The 22,468-nt window shown below is 38.8% G+C and overlaps 2 protein-coding genes across 2 annotated transcripts; one reads left to right on the top strand and one right to left on the bottom strand.

Moving 5' to 3' along the window:
• Nucleotides 1-5,011: 5,011 nt before the first annotated feature.
• On the bottom strand, nucleotides 5,012-5,782 carry LOC135705158 (uncharacterized). The gene has a single exon (XM_065226746.1). The coding sequence runs from the start codon at nucleotides 5,780-5,782 to the stop codon at nucleotides 5,012-5,014; it is 771 nt and encodes a 256-aa protein (XP_065082818.1).
• A 9,325-nt stretch (nucleotides 5,783-15,107) lies between these two features.
• Nucleotides 15,108-16,050, top strand: LOC135705153 (protein starmaker-like). Its single transcript, XM_065226741.1, has one exon. The coding sequence runs from the start codon at nucleotides 15,108-15,110 to the stop codon at nucleotides 16,014-16,016; it is 909 nt and encodes a 302-aa protein (XP_065082813.1). The 3' UTR covers nucleotides 16,017-16,050.
• The last annotated feature ends 6,418 nt before the right edge of the window (nucleotides 16,051-22,468 follow it).

Raw genomic sequence — 22,468 nt, 5'->3', positions numbered from 1 at the left:
GTCGATTACCTCGGAATTTACTTTTCCTGATATATCAACAAAATATCTATTTGTTAGCTGATATCTCAGCAAAATGTTATTTGTTAGCTGAGTCTCGGCAATTGTTTTACTAAATCTCAGCAAACTAAATTCCAGAATCACTCGGCTGTTGGAATCGCGGCGAAAAAAAAACTAAGTGTGTGTACTTTGTTATTAAATAAGTGGAAATCGAATAATTAAGATATTAAAAAATGAAAAACTGAAAAAAAACATTAGGGGCCACGTTATGCAACCCTCAATGCAACCAAATAAAAGCGAGTTTTTCGTATTTAAGCCTAGTATACAGATCGAGGCGAAACAAAATTTGAAGCACGCGAAAAATTATGAAAATTCGCTAGCGAAAAAGGTTGTGAAAAAATGTTTGTGGAACATTTTCCAGCTTCTTTTTTTTTTTCGCAGTTTACAGTTCATGTGAAACGAAATCGATCAGTTTACACCACCGGTAAAGTGAAAATCTGACAGATACGCTCTTTCTCGAAACGTCAACTTTTCGCTTAGCTACTGCTCTTTTCGCTAGCGCTGCATGCGCGAAAAAAAATAAATAAACGTAAGCGAAAAAGATGCGATCCACAAAATAAGATTTCGCTGGATCGTATCTGTTTACAGTTCAGGCGAAGTGAAAAATTTGTCAATTGCCTTTTTCACGCAGGTGAAAAATTTAGTATTTTGTATGAGATTTTCGCTTCGCTTCGATCTCTATACAGGCCTTTAGGGGCAATACATTTATTATGTCACGCGTAATTGAGGAAAAATTAACCCTCCTCCCCCGTTAGTTACGTTTTTCCTATACCTAATGCATTGCTTGTTACAAAATCATAAACCCCTCCTCCCCCTCTTCATCAACCCCTTATACCCTGGACCGACTATGGCTTATATCATGTAATATAGGTTGTCTTGAAATGAGCACTCATACATAGGATTTCCAGTGAAAACTAGATGTATGAGTGCTCATTGCAAGACAGCCTATATTACATGATATAAGCAACAATCAATACGGAACTAATGATTTTAAATTGGCTCACCACTTTAGTAGCCTATTGGTCCCAAGCAAACGATTAACGTACCCTATTCTTGTTGAAATTCTATATTTTAACCCTATATTTTATTTATTTATTTACATCAACAGGCTGGATGAAGCCCCAATGATTTAAACCTTATCAACTATGGTAAAAAAAAAATACATTCAAGCATGGTCATAACATAAAAAAAACATTAAAAAACGTATATCTTATAGTCAATATCTTAACTCCTGCCGGCGAAAAACAGAAGAAAACTTTCGACGAAGCGCATCACGGGAGAGATGAAAGTCGAAAACAGATGCAACTCTGTTGAATGTTCTCTGCAGTCCGCAAATCGCACCGTATGCTCCATAATTTGTGCGACGTAGAGGCAGTCTTAGCATAAGGTTATTACGAAACGGTCGGGGTTGAACATTCAGGTCAATTTGCCTCAGGATAGCCTCACAATCTGTCCTTCCTTGTAGGATATCGGCCACGGTAAGGGCTCTGTTTGTGTCTCTTCTAGTCCGGAGAAGTTCTAGGTCGATAAGTTGACAACGGCTTTCGTAACTGGTTAATCGAAACGGATCGTTCCAAGGCAATCTACGCAACGCAAAACGAAGAAAGCGACGTGGAACAGATTCAATTCTCTCGGCACCGTTGTTGTAATTTGGGTTCCAAACCGCTGAACAATACTCAAGCGTCGATCAAACAAGCGAACAATAGTGAGATTTTAGACAGTAGATATCAGTGAAGTTTTTAGCTATCCTAAAAATGAACCCTAAAGTTCTTGACGCCTTATCAACAACATATGCAATGTGTTGCTTGAAAGAAAGCTGCGAATCCAAGATCACACCCAAGTCTTTCACCTGATTCACGCGTTCGATTGTCGAGCCAAGCAGGTCATAGCTAAATATTATCGGTTGTTGTTTTCGTGAGAACGTAATAGCGGAGCATTTGGCTGGGTTCACTACCATTCTGTTTAACCTGCACCAACTAGCGAATACATTCAGTTGACGTTGAAGAAAGTGACAATCAGCAATGGAGCAGATTCGTAGGAAGATTTTGAGGTCATCTGCATATGATAACCGAGGAGCTTCGATGACCAGATGCACGTCGTTGAAGTACAGTATAAAAATTAACGGTCCCATGTGGCTTCCCTGAGGTATACCTGATGTGGCGAAGAAGCTAGCTGATCTGCAATCTCCTATGGCAACTTTTAGTTGCCGACCGGTAAGATATGATCGAAACCAACTCAGAAGATTACCGCATACACCGAGCCTGCCGAGTTTAGCAATCGCAATAGCATGGTTCAACTTGTCGAATGCTGCGGATAGGTCTGAATAAATAACGTCCGTTTGAACCCGATCCAACATGCTTTCGGTTATATACGATGTGAGACACAGCAGATTGGTAGTTGTAGAGCGGCCGACAGTAAACCCATGTTGATCAGCACTCAAATACTGCTTGCAATGGGACAGCAACGGTTCCATAATCACTAGCTCGAATAGCTTCGAAACGGCACTTAACGATGTAATTCCTCGATAGTTATCCACAGCTCGTTTCCTTCCTTTTTTGTGGACGGGAAACATGTGCGCAAATTTCCAGCAAGATGGAAATATGCCACCTGAGAGAGACATTCGGAACAGGCGAAGAAGCGGAATTAACAAGCTAGCTATATGTCTCTTCAAAAATACAGATGGAACTCCATCAGGTCCAGGATTGAAGGATGACTTGAGCAGAGTCGCGGCCTTAGAAATCATTTCTGCATTAACATCAATTGCACCCAGCGTTTGATCGTTTACTGGAACGTTCCTGGCAGCCAGGTTAATATGGTCGTCAGTTAGTGTCTCATTAGTGAATACACTGGAAAACTTTTCGGAAAAAAAGGTGGCATATATCCTGAACAGTGGCAGCAACTTCTCCGTTGAATTCCATAGACGATGGGAGGCCGGATTCCCTGCGTTGCTCGTTCACGTAGTTCCAAAAGGATTTCGGGTGTAGCTTAAGTTTGCGCTGGATGCCTCGTTGGAAACTTGAAAAGCATTCACGACTGACTCGCTGGTACATGTGATTCAGCCTCACATAATGTAGTTTCAGAGGAAGCGTGCGATACTTCGTAAATCTTCTCAATGCTGCTCTCTTGATTGACTTCAACCTACGTAGCTCTCTCGTTTGCCAGGGAGGGTGAGACACTTTGTGGTGAGTTCTTTTCGGGACGTGTCTGTCAATGGCATATGCCAAGACATGTGAAAAGGTTTGCGCTGCAGCCTCAACGTCATCTGGATCAAGGATGTTCTCCCATACCATGCTAGACAATACATCTATGATGCTACGGTGGTCAGCTTTACGGAAGACATAAGAAACCGTAGCAGTATAGTCGCCAAAATCACGCACGAGTTTGTCCTCAACAGTGACAATTAGAGGAGGGTGATGTGGAACTAGCTTAGTTAGTGCACAAGGAGCCGAGGAAATTGATGGAGCCCTGTCCTGTGTGCTCACGAAGCAGAGGTCCAAACTACGACCATTTTCATTAACTACATGGTTAATTTGAGAAAGCGTCGCTGCGCTGTAGTTGTCGAGAAGGCTAATAGCTCCTGCGTGAAATGTAGAGCTATCAGGATCTGGATACAGGAATCCGCTATGAGATGGACTCCACGAAACGCCTGGCAGATTGAAGTCACCAAAAATGAATATCTCATCAACTGGAGTGGAACTTTCGACAACTGTGAAAACTGACCGACAGTGAGTATCGATGAGTTCATTGTCGCGGACTCGATCAGGTGGAATGTACAGAGCGCATAGAAATAGTGTGCGATCACCCAGATTGATGGCTGTCCAAACCTGCTCCACATTGTTCCATGAATCGTTCTCGATGGCCTTTGCCTCCAACCCGCTACGGACAGCTACAAGGACACCTCCACCAGTAGATTTACGGCTGTTGTTAGGATTCCGATCGCAACGAAAGACCTCGTAGTCAGGACCGAAGACTTGACTGGAAAGCGTTCGATAATCGAGCCACGTTTCGCACAGGACAATAATATCGTAGCAACGATCCGATACAGCTAGGCGGTATTCTTCAACATCAGAATTCATTCCACCGGCGTTTTGGTAGAAGATCACGACGTCCTGCTTGCGGCAAGGAATCGAACGACTGCTCTCCCTGGAAATCACAGATACATCAGGCAATAACTGACCATCATCAAGTCTCATTGGATACTCGCCATAGTGAGTGGGTTGGAAGACCCCCTCTCCGCATCCGACAGCAGGTCCGCAACGACTATGATGAACGAAGGCTGCTGATGGCAGGACTGAGACGGAGGGATTGGGGGCTTCCATGGGGCTTTCTACGGCGCGTTCCGGGTTTCCAGGATTAGGAGTTACAGAGGCATCATCACAATGACTAACATAGTTAGAATTGCTGAAAATTTGATCGGCATCAGGCAGTGAATAGTTAATATATTGATTGTACTTGCTTGTAGAGGCAAGGTGGAAGACTCCTGATTCATATCCAGCCACAGGTCCAGGACGACTATGCAGAACGCTGGCGGGAATCGGCACGACTGGGCTGGAGTAACCAGGAGCTTCCAAAGAGCGGTCTATTGTGCGTCCCGGAGATGAATTAGGATTGTTCGAACAGTAAAGCGGATGTTGTGAATGAGCAGTATCAGAAGTGCTTCTCAACTGGAAACAGCCGGCAGGTGCTTGAAGCGTTGCACTGGAACACGGAAACTGATCAGGCAAATGACTGTAACTAATGTATGCATACTTGCCTGAAGACGATGCTTGGGAGACCCCACCACCGAACTCGACCGCAGGGCCAGAACGACTCTGATGACAGGAAATAGAACGACTTTGATGGCGGGAAACAGCTAGCGCGACTGGATCGAGTGGTTCGAGGTCTCCCATAATGCGACAGGCATTGCGTTCTGGTCTACAGCGCTCCGATTCACAACGCAAAATCCAATTCTGAATCAGCAGACTGGGTCTAGTCCGGAAATGGGAGTTGAGAACTCGGAAGGTCCCGTAATAGGAGAGATCGTGATGGTAGGCGTGTTCAAACGAGGCAACCACATGTTTTTTGAACCGTCTTCAAATTCACGGAACAAAATTCCTTTCGGCCATGTATCCGATCTAAGAGCAGCTTCGCGTAGTTTGGGATCCAATCCGACTTTGTACGAGATGAAGCTCATACGGCTGATGTCGGATCCTTTTTTGACTAGCGGCACAACCTTAATCGGATCTTCGCACTGTACACAACCTTTCACCAGCTTCTCGATTGATTCCGATTTCACGCTAGGATGAATACGAGAAAGGTACAGCCAAAACAGCTCGGTGGGTTCAGGGACAGTAAGGACCTCGGTAAAGGCATTGTCACCTGTTACTGCTTTAGAACCACCAACAAGTGGTTTGCCTGTGAGCGAGCCTTCATCGCGGCGCCGTTTTAATGGCGGTTGACGCATGAAATCAGAGTTTGTCGGAGTTGTCAATGCGATTCGTTTTGATAGCTGAGCGATCTGCTGTTCTTGCTTAGCCATTTCCTTCCTAAGCTCAGCGTGTGCGATTTCCTGTCTCTCGGTGATAGAATTAATCACACTGCCAAACGACGAGACGGCAGTTTTGAATCGAGCACATTTCATCAGCTTCGCGCACTCGTTACACATCCAAAACAGGTTCGGGCTAGTATGGACAATGTTCAGAAAAGCCTTATTCAGCTTTGTGCCGCCACACTTTAGGTGAATCATCCTGTCGCAATTCTAGTACTACGCAATGTTTGTTTTGATTCGCTATGAAAGTTTGACAGATAAAATGAGGGGTTATTGGTTTTTCCTATGTTTCGAGGGGTGAATCGATTAGCTTGGGACCGAAGAGAGTACCAGCAACAATCAATACGAAACTAACGATTTTAAATTGGCTCACTACTTGACTAGCCTATTGGTCCCAAGCAAACGATTAACGTACCCCATTTTAGTCGAAATTCTAGTACTACGCAATGTTTGTTTTGATTCGCTATGAAAGTTTGACAGATAAAATGAGGGGTGGCCCGGTGGAGCAGTACTGGGCAATAATGAAGCGGGAACTTCGGAAGAGCAAGAAGACAGTCAAAGACGAGAAGGACATGTTAAGAAAATGGAAAAAAAAACTGAGAAACTGGTACCGGATGACACTGTAAAGACTTTGATGGAGGGCATCAAGCAAAAATGCGTTCAATTTTACACTCAAGGCTCCATCGATTAACTTTTCTTTTGATTTTTGAAGTAAATATATGTATAAAACTACCCTAAAATTTTGGTTTGATTCTAAACATTATAAGAAAATTGGCATGACATTTTCGGTGTCGCAATAATTTCGTGTTCACCTCTTAGTCTTAGAGTTACCTCTATGGTATTAGCGTGATAATCGAGATTAGATTGCCAATTATGTTGACATTCGCATCAGCGCGTGTAAATGTCCAAATCCAAATAAAAACAAAAGTAACAGACGAGTTTTGCTATATTGAAATACAGTATTTCCAACAGTATTTCCATATATGTAACTCTAAGACCAGAAGGTCCCGAAGAAACGTGCTCAACTTTTTGAACCTCTTTTCGGTCCCAAGCAAATCGATGTACCCCTCGAAACATAGGAAAATCCACGAACCCCTCATTTCATCTGTCAAACTTTCATAGAGAATCAAAACAAACATTGTGTAGTACTAGAATTTCGTCTAGAATGAGGTACGTTAATCGATTTGCTTGGGACCAATTAGCTACCCGAAAAAAATAAATAATTATAATAAAACAACGAAATTCCAATGATTTTTACTGTTCAATATTGAGTACATTAAAATTTATTGTTAAATTGTTGTATGGGAGAAAAAATAGATTTCGATTTTTAACGATACAATGCTCAAACAACGAAAATTAGTGCGATGAGATCAAATTTGTTCGGGAAAAGTCACTTTTTTATATTGTTAAGATGCTTAACAACCCCCCTTTTTTACTGTAAATTTCTCAAATACCATGATTTTCATTGTTGTGAACCATGAATTTCGTTGTGACTTTATGGTAATGGACAAAAATGTCCAATGTTTTGACAGTAAATATCATGGTTACAATGACAATGAAAATCATTGTATTTTTATTGGATTTTTTTTACGGGTAGTCAAGCAGTGAGCCAATTTGAAATCTTTAGTTTCCACCGGTTGGTATTTCCAGTAAAACTTTCAAATCCGAATTTTCAATGAATCTTTTTTTTAACACAGTTTGAAATATGAGTTTAACATGATTCCAGTTTTGTTTTTTACTGTACAGCTCTTAGCTGCACAATTACATAGATTTCATCGTATTTCTCGAACAATTCCATCTTTGGAAACATTGTTAATCATTGAGAAATCGAGTAATTCCAAAGTAATTCCTAAAATTATTCAAGTAATCTTAGTAATTTCGATAGATAATTAAAGAAATTTCAAAGTAATAAAGTAATTTTCGGTAATCTGATTGGCACTGACCGGTAAATAACGCTGGTAGAAACCCCTCTGGTGATACCAAGCGGTGGAAACTAACGATTTTAAATTGGCTCACTACTTGACTAACCTTTTGGTCCCAAGCAAATCGATTAACGTACCCAATTCTAGTCGAAATTCTAGTACTACATTACGTTTGTTTTGATTCGCTATGAAAGTTTGACAGATAAAATGAGGGGTTCGTGGGTTTTCCTATGCTTCGAGGGGTGCATCGATTAGCTTGGCACCGAAGATAGTACCAGAGCTCAGCCAAAAAGTTGAGCACGTTTCTTCAGGACCTTCTGGTTACCTCTATGCTATTGGTTCCAAGTACATGTATAAGCGTAGCACCGACAAACCGACATGACACCTAATTCTGACTTATGCCCGAAAATCGTGAACGGCCGACTTAAATGTGCAATGTGCAGAATAGATCAGACACGAACCAATTCAAAACTTTGGCATGGGGGTTCATGGCTTAGCCAAATATTTCCCGAAAATATGGTGCCAGATGTCAGTAGTGTGCTTTGGTCAGAAATTTTATTGTATTTGCTAGGGTCATTCATGTCGGTTTGTCGGTGAGCGTACTCCATTCTAGTCGAAATTCTAGTACTGCACTATGTTTTTTTTTTTTTTATATCTTTATTAAGGAGACTTTCAGCCGTTGGCTGGCTCGTCTTCGAACATACTGCACTATGTTTGTTTTGATTTTCTATGAAAGTTTGACAGATAAAATGAGGGGTTCGTGGATTTTCTTATGTTTCGTGGGGTGCATCTATTAGCTTGGGACGAGCCTTGGGACCGAAGATAGTACCAGAGTCGAGCCAAAAAGTTGAACAACGTTTTTTCGGGACCTTCTGTTCTTAGAGTTACCTCTATAGTACAATCTGGGTCTGGCGAAGTCGAATCGCAGCCAGCTTCAGACACTATCCAAGACGCATTGCAGCAAGCTTTACTCTGTTCGAACGGTTGTCAAATTGATAAACAAAGCAAATGTGTGCAAGATTGTGAGTGACTCTCTTGAAATATCGATTGGTAGTTGTAGCAACAATCAATACGAAACTAACGATTTGAAATTGGCTCACTACTTGACTAGCCTATTGGTCCCAATCAAATCGACTAACGCAGCCCATTCTAATCGAAATTCTAGTGCTACAAAATGTTATTTTTGATTCGCTATGAAAGTTTGACAGATAAAATGAGGGGTTCGTGGATTTACCTATGCTTCAAGGGGTGCATCGATTAGCTTGGGACCGAAGATAGTACCAGAGCTCAGCCAAAAAGTTGAGCACGTTTCTTCAGGACCTTCTGGTCTTACAGTTACCTCTATGGTACAATCATAGAGGTAACTCTAAGACTAGAAGGTCCCGAAGAAACCTGCTCAACTTTTTGGCTCAGCTCTGGTACTATCATAGAGGTAACTCTAAGACCACCCCAACAAAAAATTTGAGCTGATTGAAAGCTAAATAAGCCATTTTTTAGCTGAAGAAGCATATTTTTGCCTGAATAAGCTCTTATTCTGCTTCCAATGTTTGTTGGGACACGCAGAAAAAAGCATCATCTAAATAAAAATATTTGAGGTAAAAATAAACGTAAACTCAGTTTGTTCTGGCCACAAAAATAAAATAGATTGATTCAAACGTACGTTATGTTCAAAGTCATGTGATATCAATGTTTAAAATAAAAATCATTATAATCATTATACGTTTATTTTAAAAATATTCGAGTTGAAAATAAACGTGAATATTTTTGTTTAATTTGACAGCTTTGTAATCAAAATTAAATATTTTTTTTAACATGATTTTAGAGTTTATCTTAAACGTATTTAATGTTAAGAAAAAATATATATTTATTTATTATTATAAATCATCAATGCACGATAAAATAAAACGTTCGTTTCCGATCAACCTGACACACTCAAGCTGGGATTCTTCCACAATGCACTGTTTTCGAGACATGGCATCAATGCTGGTACCCGGCGTTTGATGACTGTATAATGTCTCAACGTAGAACATTTCATCCAGGAGCCAGTCCTATCTTTCGTACAGGAATATAACTGATAGGAATTCTTCCAATCAGAGTATCACCAGCTCCATTGTCGCTTCGTCCAGCTCTTGATCTATTCCGGTCACTACCAAAAACTTCAGATCGTGCGAAATGCCTAGTGAAATAACCGAGGAAATACCCCTCGGCATCCCTCTCCAACGGGGGAGTTTGGTAAAGAGAGATGATCAAACCGATTTGTACCTTCCTAAAAAGTTGTCCTTGCTCACTTTTTACTCTCTATATACAATTTTCACACTGCCGTACTCTAACGGAACTATCAACTCTATACTTTCATCTCCTCATCTATCGTATGATCTTCAACTATGTAAATCGTTGACTTCACGCAGAAATAATACAAAACATATAGTTAAAGTATTCTAAGGGGATTTTTTTACAGCTACAACTTTGCTGAAATTATTGGATAAAAAATAAAGGTTTAAATAGTTGGATAAAGCGTAGAGCAAGTGACGATTTCGAATATTACTGATTTTGTTTTGCCCCTTCCATATTTTGTAATTTTTGAAGGGGAATTGGGGGAATTACATTAAAAATCAAACTGTTAAAACTTGTTTTGTACTGAACAGATTTTAGTCAAACTTAAAGCATATGAAAGAACTGTGGCTTGACTATCAATGATCAAACTTTCAGCATACAGTCAACTCTCCACGATATCGAGTTATAGCACCATAGTGAAAATGAATTTCATGGTGATTTACTATGCGATTGTTGATCTATAAATCGATGGTCCGTTCAAAATCGATTTGCACAGAATTCACTGTGGTTGGCTCATAAACATCCGAAAAAGTAACAGTTCTTTGAAATTTTTTGCAGAGAAAAAAAAAATCGCGAAGTTTTATACTTATGCCCGGTACTGTACGTGCGACCCACTTTGCGTTACATAAAAAAAAATCGTTATAGGGTAGGTGTTCCAGTGGTGTACCTATAATTGCGGTATCCCGGTTGTGCCGAAATAGTGAGGAGGATCCGGATAAGATTATTTTTCATCGGTAGCTGTCCTAAAATAAAGCATATTTGCATATTTCAAACTTAAAATTAGCCCAAAAATTACGGAAAATCATAAATTTTCCATAAGCCAGCGCCGGTGGTGTAGTGGTAAGCGTGACTGCTTTCTAACACCCCGATGGGTCTGGGTTCAATCCCAGCCGAGGTCGGTGGGATTTTTCTGAGGCATAAAAATCTCTGGTCACGTCTTCCTTCGGAAGGGAAGTAAAGCCGTTGGTCCCGGCCCATGTGTGTTGAATGGGTGCGATATCCTACGCAGGTGTGGAAGCTGCCTTCCTGCACATTCGATTGCCGTCAATGGATGGCAATCGATGTCCGTCGGCGATAGGCACTAGATTGCGGAACAGAGACCGACGTTAAATAAAGGAAAGAAGAAGATTAATTTTCCTTAAGATTTTCACTCCTTTGCACCTATAGTTGCGATAGTGTTCCTATAATAGTGGAACCCATAAGAAACCAACGCATTCCACTATTATAGGAACCAAAGTTAGCAACTACCACAACTACTGGAACAGTGTTCCTATTAATGGAGGATGAGTTTTCAAAAATTGTATGCAATTTTATTACAATGTTATATGTTTCTATCAAACTAGAGGTTGAAAGCTATAGATTGACGTATGACAATTGTGTGTACATCGTATATTTATTTTCATATTAATAAATTGGCTTAGTACCTCCACTACTGGCTCACCCACCCTAACTTCTATTTAAAGTGCAATTTGCGCAAAATTGTCCGTCATATACCAAAAAAACTGAATGAATTGTTATATTTTTTTTCCTTGAATTGTTTTCCGTCGATCTTGTTTTTCGTACTGAGTACCAATGCTACCCACTATAAATGGGACGGGACTTGACAATCGGGTAGCGATTTCGAGCCAATTTGCTGTCAAATCCGAGCCAGTTGCTGATTGGTCGATTTGACAGTAGCAACTGTGGAATAAAAAGGACAGAGGGATCACAACAATCTGGCTGGCAGTGATGCCGGAATCAATGTTGACGGCAATGGCGTTGTTAATTGTTTATATTTGCGAAAGGAAAGTTGGAAAATAGGATCCACGGCGTGCTTCAAGAGATGGATTTTTTTGTTGTTTTTACTGTATTAAGAAAAAATGATGTTCAAGGTGCTAAACTGCGGTAGAAACTCCGAATCAAATTCAAAATAAAATAGAAAAATTATTTTGCAATCCTGGCATCATTGGTCAACTCCGTCAAACACCATGCACTAATTTTCGAAGGGAATTCATCAAAAACATTAAGAAGAGTGAGAAGCTGGATTGTCATGTCCCGTCCCGGTAAATACTCAGAGGGAGAGATGGGCGGAGAAAACAAAATACAATTCGGCAGCAGGGATTTGTACTTAAATTATCTTCTATTCTATTATCTACTACCGACGAAAGGAAGGCAGCACCCACACCTGGCAGCTTCAAGAACTGGATTTCGTTGCAGGTGGTTGGTTGCACACTAATTTCAAATCAGTCTGAGGATTCGTAGTCCAGCTTGCGATTCTTGACGATTTATAGATTCTCAGAATTTAAAGTGAGAGTGTGAGAGGCCCATTACCTCTTGAAATGATCTACTCAGTTTGACGGTTTAACGAATAATGAGGATTATTAATTCTTAAGGTTTTACAACAGGTTGTTATGGCTACTACGTTATTTAATAGTGCTGGCATACTCCTTCACTTAATTGTCTGAGGCTCCAATTGAGGCACTGTATTGAGGTGTCAAATGTTAATTTAATTTGTCAAGAAAACCTCTACACAATGCGATTAATTATTTATTTTTTTGTCTGCATGTTGGCAGCATAAAATAATAGCTTGAACCACCTAACCTTTTCCCTTATCCAACAAAAAAGGCGCATCCTGATCTTAAGTACAACAATTAAAACGCTGTTATTCATACTTTGATCAGTCCCTCCCAACTGAACATTCTTTAGCATGGTGTCACACAGCAGACACCGCATCATCAAAAAAAAATGAGAAAGTATCTTTTTCATTCTTCATAGCAGCCTTCCACCGTCCGTGATTATCCCTTTTTCTCAGGACCTCGTCTCGCCACGCCGTGCAACACCAACTTCCATCAAGATATTCCATATTTAGTATTTAGGTGGGTGGACAAAAAAGTGAGACCGGACAACGAGAGATAATTGGTAACGGTCGGTTGTTCCAAGTATGCTATGATGAAGAAACATCGAAAACCATGGCAACAACGTGTGAAAATTCCCTTGAGTCTCACACCCCTGCAGCGCATCAAAACACTTTTCACTTTACAGAGTGATGGCGACTCTCACTCGACTGAATGGGCCGTGTTGGTGGCTGGTCTTTTGCGGGTCCATGGAACCATTTCCCAAATGGGCAGAGATTTGTCTTCCTCTCGTCGTCACCGTCGTCGTGTCAACTCTGGCACATTGTACCAGGAACAGCATAAAATACCTACGGCAAAACAAACCTCGGTTCGGTTGAACCCAGTCAGTTGAGGGGGAGGAAAAACGATGAAGCTCGCTGATGCCTCTCAAATCGCAGCAAACCTGGGTTGTGACAAGCTTGGTGCCCAAAAAATAAAAACAAGCGAAAAAAGGGGTTGAATTAAATTGTATACATTTCATCCCCATCAGTGAAATTACCAACATAAATTAATTATGCTTGTTCTACCCGTGGTCTCGTCGTACGCAAGAATGCCTCTTTTTGTCCGGAGGCTCTCGAATGGACGGGTGTCTTTTTTTCCCTTCCTCCCTATTCTCTTCGGACGATCCGGTGCTGTCGGTGAGATTTTACCGATCTTGACGTTCCGGTGTGTATTGTTCGTATGAGTTATTTTGCACAAGACTTCTGGCAGTAGATCCGGTCGACCGTGTCGTCGATGAGGGAATGTCAAATGGGGTTGAAAGGGGGAGGTGAAATAATGCGATGAAAATTAAAACAAACCGGAAACTGTTTATTTATTCATGGTGATGTCAAAAGTGATCATTTTTATTGGGTTTTGTATGCCGAAAGGATGGTGTGTTTTTTCTTCTGCCGGACGAGAACGCACGGATGATTTCGAAGAAAGAGTCCTGTCATGAAGAGGCTTGTACGGGTTGGATTTCAATTGTAAACCGCAGATTGCGAACAGGTTGACACATGAAGCCCGGGAATGAGTATCAAGTATTCATCCTTTGTTTAACGTTTTCTGATTCCATGGTGAAAAGTTTGGAAATTGTTAACATGTCCTACCCAATCATCTCATTTCTCCTGCATTCCGTGGGGTAGCAGCATACGCATTGTTTATTGATTCGATTGCACGCTCGGATACCGGCAACAAATTCCTGGTTAAATTCTCCAATTTCCGGTACGTTCAGTTTTTCGATTTATATTCATTTGGTACTTTACACTCTGCTATTAACTGTGCAAGAGCAGTGAGGTAAAATTGGCTCCCATTTTCGTCGATACAGTTGTCGTATGATTAAGGTAAATTTAACTATAAATCAAAATGTATGCATTTCCCATTCGTAGATAATTGTTTCATATTATATTGTTTTAATGTTATATTTTATTACATAAGATACACATTCAAATTCCATTACCGCGTAAGCCACACATGCCTTTAAAAGTGTAAAAGTGACTACACATAAAATAATGGAAAATTCCTGTCATGAGATGAAAACTGACATATACCATAAAATAACAAAGTATGGTAGCAAACTAACCATTTTAAATAGAGGAAATGGCTCTAATGTTGGCATATGGATCTAAGATTGGGCCCATTGATAAAAATCTGCAATTTATCAATTTTATCTAGCTAAACGCGACATTGGCACGGTACTAATGGATATTTTTGGTCGCTATTGAAAATTTAGTCGATTGCTGAATTTATGTATTGGCCCAAATTAGGGGCATTTAGGCCGACATTACCCATTTCCCCAATATGGGAAGTTAATTTCCCTCCAAAATTTTTTTTCATACGATCAAGTTTCAAGTAAAGCCGCGGGAACTCACCCAAGTTAACCGGAAAGGCATTTAATTTACCATGAATGTTACACCCCGGAATTCAAAGCTTTAGCTTTTTAGGCCGGAGGCCTAATAATTAGTAACGTGTACAACTACATCACTATTCAGCTCTTTAAATTCACACTCCACATCTGGCCAAGTCATTGAACCGACCGACCAACGTCAAGATCAGGGCAATTGTCTTCGCGTCCAATGCGACTCGGTGCTGTGGCGGCGGGCATCGATTTTCCATGGCACCCGTGTGGAAGGTCGCCGCCGACACCACAAGCTGAGCTGGGGTTAGATAATTTGACTGCTCTCTTCTGACCACGAACGTAAGTTCTTGAAGGTGCTAAAGTGACAAATTTTCCCGCGACACCAGTCAATGCAAATGCAAATCATTCAAGCGTAGCTCAAGAGACCGCTGCTCGATCAGGCGTTGAATCGTAAACATAATCGCTATTCGGTATAAAACAATCTGCCAGTGTACCACTGGATGTTAGTTGCTTGAGAAATCCCGTCGCGTAACCAGCTGTAATAGATATACATAATCATGGATTGGAAGTTATTGTTGGTATTGGGTTGTGCATTTGCTGCATCCAGTAGTAGCGAGAGACCACGTGCCAGCTCGTACATCTTCCGCAGTTTCGATACCTCCCCGGGTCACATGGTGTACCTGAGCCCCTCGTTGGTGCGTTCAAAACTGGTAATCCCGACGGTGGACAGCCAAGAAGCAATCAAGGTGAAAACTAATGTGGAATTTGATGAAGACAGCGAAGAAGCTCCTAAGATAGAGGATAGTGAGGAAGATGAATCGAAAGTGCTGCCTTTAAAGGAGTCGAAACATTCCAAGGAGTCTGATGAATCCTACGAAGAGGAACACAGTTCTAAGAAAGGTGAAAAGGGTAGGAAAGGGCACAAATCGAGCCATGGGTTGAAGAAGGGCAGCAAAGGTAGCTACGGTAAGGAAGATCATTCCACTTCCTATGCCAACGAAGGGGATCGCAAAAAATCCCACCACGATGAAGATGGCTATCAGAAGAAGCATCGTGACGAACAACACAGCACCCGTGGAGGCAAGCACGGTGAGAAGAAGTTTCACAAAAAAGGGTCGAAGACTACAGGCTATCACAATGTGTACCATAAGGACGAGTTCAAGAAGGAGCATATTTTTTACGATACCTCGGATCACAGTGGAAATTTCAAGAAATACGGATCATCGCACAAGGAACATTCCAACGACGAGGAAGAGTTTGCCAAGGGAGGTCACAAAGAGGAAGGGCACTCTAGAAAGAAGACCTCCAAGAAGGGACACTCGGATGACGGAAAGTACGATAGTAAGCATAGTGAGTTTAAAAAGCAACGGGGAGATACCCAAGACTACCGGGATAAGGAAGAATATCAGAATAAAAATGGAAAATTGGATTCGATTATGCATGGATATAAAATTTACCATCGTTGAATGATTAACTGGTGGAGCAATTTTAAATAAGTTTAATTTATGCTAACATTTAAGATTGTGTGTCTGAAGCATTTGTCAGTATTGAGCTATGAAATAAATAAGATGTTCAAGCGAAAGATTACGCTCTTCAAAAACTTGAAAATTCTTCGAAATAACATACTATCCATTATGGAGGATTTCAGTTTGCATATATCACATTAATTAGTTTGTTTTGACTACTAACTACTGCCGAAAAAAGTACCATGTCTTAGGGTGTTGGGTGTTTTTTTTTTCTTTTTGGAACTGATTGGAAATTGTTTGAATAATTTTAAAATCTTCAAAGTTTATTATTACTAGATAGAACTAGAATTAGGGCGTAACAGCCTTTGTAAACAATTAATTCTCTCGTTGATTTCTAGGAATTCAAGGCACGCCAACACAAACCAACATATCCATTGGGTAGGAGAAGTCTTCCTCTACTCGATGGTGATGTCGATTTGCTAGGGAGAGGCATGACTTTGCTAGGAGAGGCATGAGAGAAGTCTTGATTACAAAAGCTGATACGCCCTAATTCCAGCTCTATCTAGTTTTGATACAAAACATCAAGTTTAGCCAGCGAACCAATGTGAGTTTCTTAAGATTCTTGTTTTGAAGTTAACCAGTTATTGATTAATCCCCCGAAGAGCGCGTTTAAATAGGGACCACGATACTGCAAACCATGTTAATGTTCGAACACACATTTTCAGCTTTGTAAGCTTACTTTTTGCAACTGCATAAAAGCTTTAAAATCAGATACAGGCAAATGCTAACAAAGTAGTATGAATAGTGCCTACTCAGCATTTATACATATATTATTCAGCTTGTCAGTCAATTTGAATAGCAGAAGATAATAAACGCTTACATCTCTTCTATATACATGTTTATAAATTTACAACTTATATTTAGCTGCAATACGAAGCTGATAAAGAGAGTTTTTAATCGTTTCATGGCTGCTACAGAACCAATAATTCATGCTGTACTGAATAGCCTGTACTCAGATAATAAGCTGTATAGTAAGGTGGGGCGAAAGTTCAACCTTAGTTGAAAAAATGAAAATATTTCAAAACCCCAAGCAATTAGAATTAAACTAATTTCATACACACTTAGAAATGATTACGGACTTCGGTACATTTTACCGAAATTTCAACAGCTGAACGTTCGGTAAAACTATGACCCCCATTTCAAAAGCTGTTTCACTAAATTTTAATTTCAACACATTGTCAGCTTTGTTTCAAAATAATCGAGTCTTGCCATTATGGTGAAGTTTTCCTTGTTTTGAAGTCTTGAAACTAATGCATCCACTTTGTTGTGATATTAAAATTATTTTTTGCTGTGTTACGTGTTACGCTGACGTTACGCAAGGAATTAAAATAAATAATGGTTTTGAAAAAGATGTGTAAACGCTCTCCAATACATTTTTTTTTAGCTTCTAGCTGTATTTGCAGCATTTTTTCAGGTACTACCCGATCAGAAGGGCATATCAAAATTATAACAGAATTATATCAATGGTTGATATTAATATCAACGTGTTTTATATTTTGATATGTTAGTGAAAAGTGGTTTGTTCGAAGTTTCTCATGATATCAGAATTATAACAAAGTCAGTTATAATTACTATCAATACATAAAATATGCATTAATGATTCCAAAATATAAGTTTATTCACTATTTTCTGTTACTAAGTGAAGATCATTAGAGGGATCTGTGTATAAATAGTAATGTATAGATAAGTTTTTCGAATGATTGTCAGAGATTGCTTAAATCACAAAGGGCTTGTACTACGAATTTCTTCAGTAATAACCAGTGTCTCGTATTCAGCTATCTCTTTGGAGTATTTTAAAAAAGATTATCTGATCTCCTGCTCTATATGGGAAAAGTAACAAAAAGTCCGTTTTCCACAGGGCATAGAGGTTGAGGTTGTGGAGCAGCTTCATATCTTAAAATAAAATAGGTTGTTAGTGTGCTGTCATTATTGAACAAGAAGACGACATACCCATAATGACAATTCACACAAAAATAGATCCTTTCAGAGCTGGGAAACCTTTAGTAAAAGTGGTAATATTTTCGGGAAAAGTTTTGCCTATGGCGAAAACATTCAACATTTTCATAAAGTCTTCCAAACTTCCTTGGGTAAGCTTGTGCCTTAAGTAAAAATTCAGGGCCATAAACATTATGTCTTTGACACGAATGTTGTCATGAAATTTTGCCGATTGATCGTAACTCGAAGGCTCCAGGAAAAAGATAGGATGTTCTCAGTCTTGTCTACCTTGAATAAATAAGATAAGAAATACCGATCCGGAACATCGTTTATCGCATCTTTCAAAGAATTCTGCTTGTATAAAATTTTCCGATTTTTCTGATTCGTCATCGGAAAACTCTACCGACCGCGATCCGAAATAGATTGGCTGCCTACTGCTTCTGAACCAGATGATGAATGAAATTCCATCACCAGTGGAATCTCATGATTTAATGGAAGATCTTCTAACAATCCATGTGGAATACCACGAACTACGGCAACCAAGCATCGGGCTCACCTGCCACAAAACACAATTAAACGCGTTTCACTTGGACCGGAAAAAGTGAAATATGAGCGGGGTAACCTTAATTTTTCATTCATTCACTCAGAATTACTAAAACAACAAATTTTTCTCTCAGATCGGTTTTTGGAACTCCGCATTTATCGGGGAGACAAACTAGCTGCTCCAAATTCTTTGGTTGATGAAGCACCATACATTATGAAGCGAATTCTGGCATATTATGGAAAAAGAAGCCAGGAAAATGACTCTTAATCAATTAAAATGACTTACAGTTGATGAATTCCAATTAATTATTTGATTTAAATTCAAAAAAAGTGAAAAAGAAATAACAAAACCATTGACAGAAATATGGCAAATTTTATATCTAATTTATAACACCGGTTGTTATTGATGTGTATTTTTAATGCGATAGATTATATCTAATTAAGTAATAATGTTGATATAATCATATCGACGTCTGTTATAATTTTGTTACCACTAGACGATTTTTTTTATGATTTTTGTTATTTTAACAACCAACCAGCCAATGTTTATAACACGTTCTGTTACATATTTTTTTGTTAAATAAATAACTCCAGTTGTTATAATTTTGTTATGCATTTCTGATCGGGTATGCAGTACAACGCTGAAAAGTTTGCTTATAAAGCTGTTATTAAATCCTTCCGGATGGTAATCAAATTAGTGCAGAACTATCTTACGACGGTGCGAAAGTGTGCAAGTGGATATTCTATATATTCTATATGTTAATATCCTGATCATTTTTTTTTCTCTTAATAAAGTTTAAAAAAAAATCTAAGAAGTTGCCGTCTTTGGTAAAATTGTTCAGGTTGAGGCACACAATCAACTCACTAGGTGACTAGTGGATACAATTCCAGATTGTGTGATATCCCGAGACCTTGGTCATCTACACGAATCGAAAATTAACTATTTTATTCATGTGTTTTATTTATAAACGTTGGTCAAAACATCAGCCTTATATATTAGAGTGGGTCATCGTTATATGGAAAAACGCAAACTTTACCTCATCAATCGAGAACAACCCTTTCTTGGTTCCATTTGGAGTCCCAAACAAATGTGCTAAATTTGGGGATGCTTGGTTGTAACTCGGCTTTCCGCATTGCGTTTGAAATTTGTAAGGAAATTAGTATGGGAAAACCAACTTTTTTTGTATTTTTATCCCTTTATCACGATTCAGCATGAACAGTACAACTAAGTATGTACAAATATAGTCGAGGAAGTGCCTAACAACTTTGTCAACAGAAGTACGGTGCTAGAATGTATCTAAAAAAAAGTTATAAAAATTCAAATATTTATGGTTTGAATTAAACACAAAAAATCCCTTTTTCTGCCAACACTGCCGGTGTACCAATGGGAGTCAGATTCCAAACTGAAATAATTTCGGTTTGGTATGTTCAGATAAATTATTCAAAAACAATAGCTCTATCTTATATGTGTAGTCTGAGGTGGTGGGGGGTAATAATATACTCCGCCCCCTCACTCATATCAATAGTTTCAAACTGAAATAACTTCGGAGTTTCTTATCTTATCGATTTGGTATGTTCAGGTTGAATTATTCAAAAACATTTGCTCAATCTCATAAACGGGAGCGGGGGGGCTTACTATATGCAGTTTTTCAAACAAAAATTGTTGTTTATTTATTTTCATCAACCGATGTAGACTAGTACAAATTTGTTTTTCTTAAGAATATATAAAAAAATTGTCTTCTATTCTATTTTTACTTCTTAGGAGTTATGATTCCGTATGGAGTTAAAATATTGTTTTAGTTTATGCCGAGACATTGAAAAGTCAATGGTTTCACAGTTGATTGTAAGACGCCATCACATTGTAGTATAATTATTTAATATCCACTTGTCCGTTAATTTGTTAGTGAGGAGATGTTGTTTAAATTATTAGCAGTTGGAAAATTTTAAATTTCTATATAAAGCTTTTATTTGAAATATTAAACTGCCATTAGGGCCACCCGCATATAAAAAAACACAGAAGTAGTCGTACCGTAAAACGGGGTATCTTTGATAATGCGGGTAACTTTGATAGTATAATGTAAAGATTAAATTTAAATTAATTTAAATTTTAAATTAGAAACATTGGTTCCATATTGTAGCTTAGGGTATTTCCGTTGATATTGTACATATTTTTTATATAGTTTGTGTTACATATTTAACAAACATATTAAAAAACAATTTTTGTGTTTTTCGCCTGTTTGAAAAAGCACTCAAACCATCACTTATGAAATGTATTTCCGATATGGCCATCACAAATTCAATGTAGTATTCTTATTGCTTATAAAGTCTTCTGATTATATACTATTCAAAGTTTCATATTCAAAGAACTAAATTGTTTGAGTTCAACCATATTTTTCTACATTCATCGAGCATAATCAAAGTAACCCCAAATAAAAAAACTGAAGTTCGGTCACAAAACTAAAAAAATAGTACAAATGCTTTTATTTCCTTTGAACATATTACTAACGAACTGACTCTTGGACCCTCAGTACTTGTTTTAAAAATATAAAATTTGAAAAACATTCATTGCTGTAAATATTATTTAGAATATACTTTAAAATACTATCAATGTTACCCCGTTTTACGGTACATCAAAAATCAAAAAAACAGAAGAATACGAAAACTGTCTTCACCAGTTTCGTCTCAGACACAGGTACAGTTGGATTTCGCTTGTTGAGCTATCTTTAAGTGAGCTACGTTTCAGTTGGGCTCCCAAGTCAAACGTCATTTCTAATAGTGCTGATTCCTTTTCGAAATTTCGACCAGCTTCATGCAAAAACCGGCAAACGAGTGGAGTAATGATACAGATTATGTCAATGCGATACAACGAGTTGCTTCCTTGATGATCCTCAACGATATGGCTGAATGAGGGGTGAAGCTAATTTTTGACTTATCAAGAAATACACCCAAGACCTAGTTATACAGCAATATTTGCTTCAGGAGATAAAACAGCATCGAAAAAAGTAACCTGAGAAATCGTAGAATATATTAAAATGAAATATAATCATTAAACTCCAATGTCATTTGTGTGAATATATCTGACGTTGCAGTGTACCAAAAGAGTAGGGAAGGAACTGGGGGTACTCGCTTTATAACTACTCTAATGAGATTGAGCAAATGTTTTTGAATAATCCATCCAACTCGAGAGATGGGAAACTCCAAACTCCGAAGTTATTTTAGTCTGTATATTTACTTTCATTGGTATAAGTGAGGGGCGGAAAGGATACATAAACCCCCTCCCCCCATATCTAACTACGCCTATTAAATGGAGCACATGTTTTTGAATACATATGATACCAACTTGACAAGATCAGAAACACCGGATTTAGTGAGAGGCGGGGGCATAGTTAGCCCTCCCTCATCACTGAATATGTCTATGAGATTTAAAAATTGTTTTTGAATAATTCATCTGAACATACCAAATTGATAAGATAAGAAGCTTCGAAGTTTTAAAAATTGTTTTTGAATAATTCATCTGAACATACCAAATCGATAAGATAAGAAGCTTCGAAGTTATTTCAGTTTGGAGTCTGACTTTCGTTGGTATACCGGCAGTGTTGGCAGAAAAAGGGATTTTTGGCATTTAATTCGAACCATTGAATAGCTATAACTGTTTTAGATACATTTTAGCACCATACATCCTTGAGCAAAGTTGTTAGGCACTTTCTGGGCTATACTTTAACGTATTTAGATGCGTGGTCCAAAATTGTGGTCCCTAGTTATAAAGATGCAAAAAAGTAGGTTTTCCCATACTAATTTCCATACAAATATAAAACGCAATGCGGAAAGCCGGATTTCAACCAATCGTTCCCAAATTTTGCACAGTTTTTTGGGACCCCAAATGGAACCAAAAAAAAAACTTGTTCTGAAAAAAA

The sequence above is a fragment of the Ochlerotatus camptorhynchus genome, unplaced genomic scaffold (assembly GCF_037179485.1).
Source record: "Ochlerotatus camptorhynchus isolate MF236.1 unplaced genomic scaffold, CSIRO-AGI_Acam_v1.1 ptg000259l, whole genome shotgun sequence".
In the NCBI taxonomy this organism is placed as follows: Eukaryota; Metazoa; Arthropoda; class Insecta; order Diptera; family Culicidae; genus Ochlerotatus; species Ochlerotatus camptorhynchus.
The sequence above is the reverse complement of the archived record's forward strand: the minus strand, read 5'-3'. Positions and strand labels throughout refer to the sequence as shown.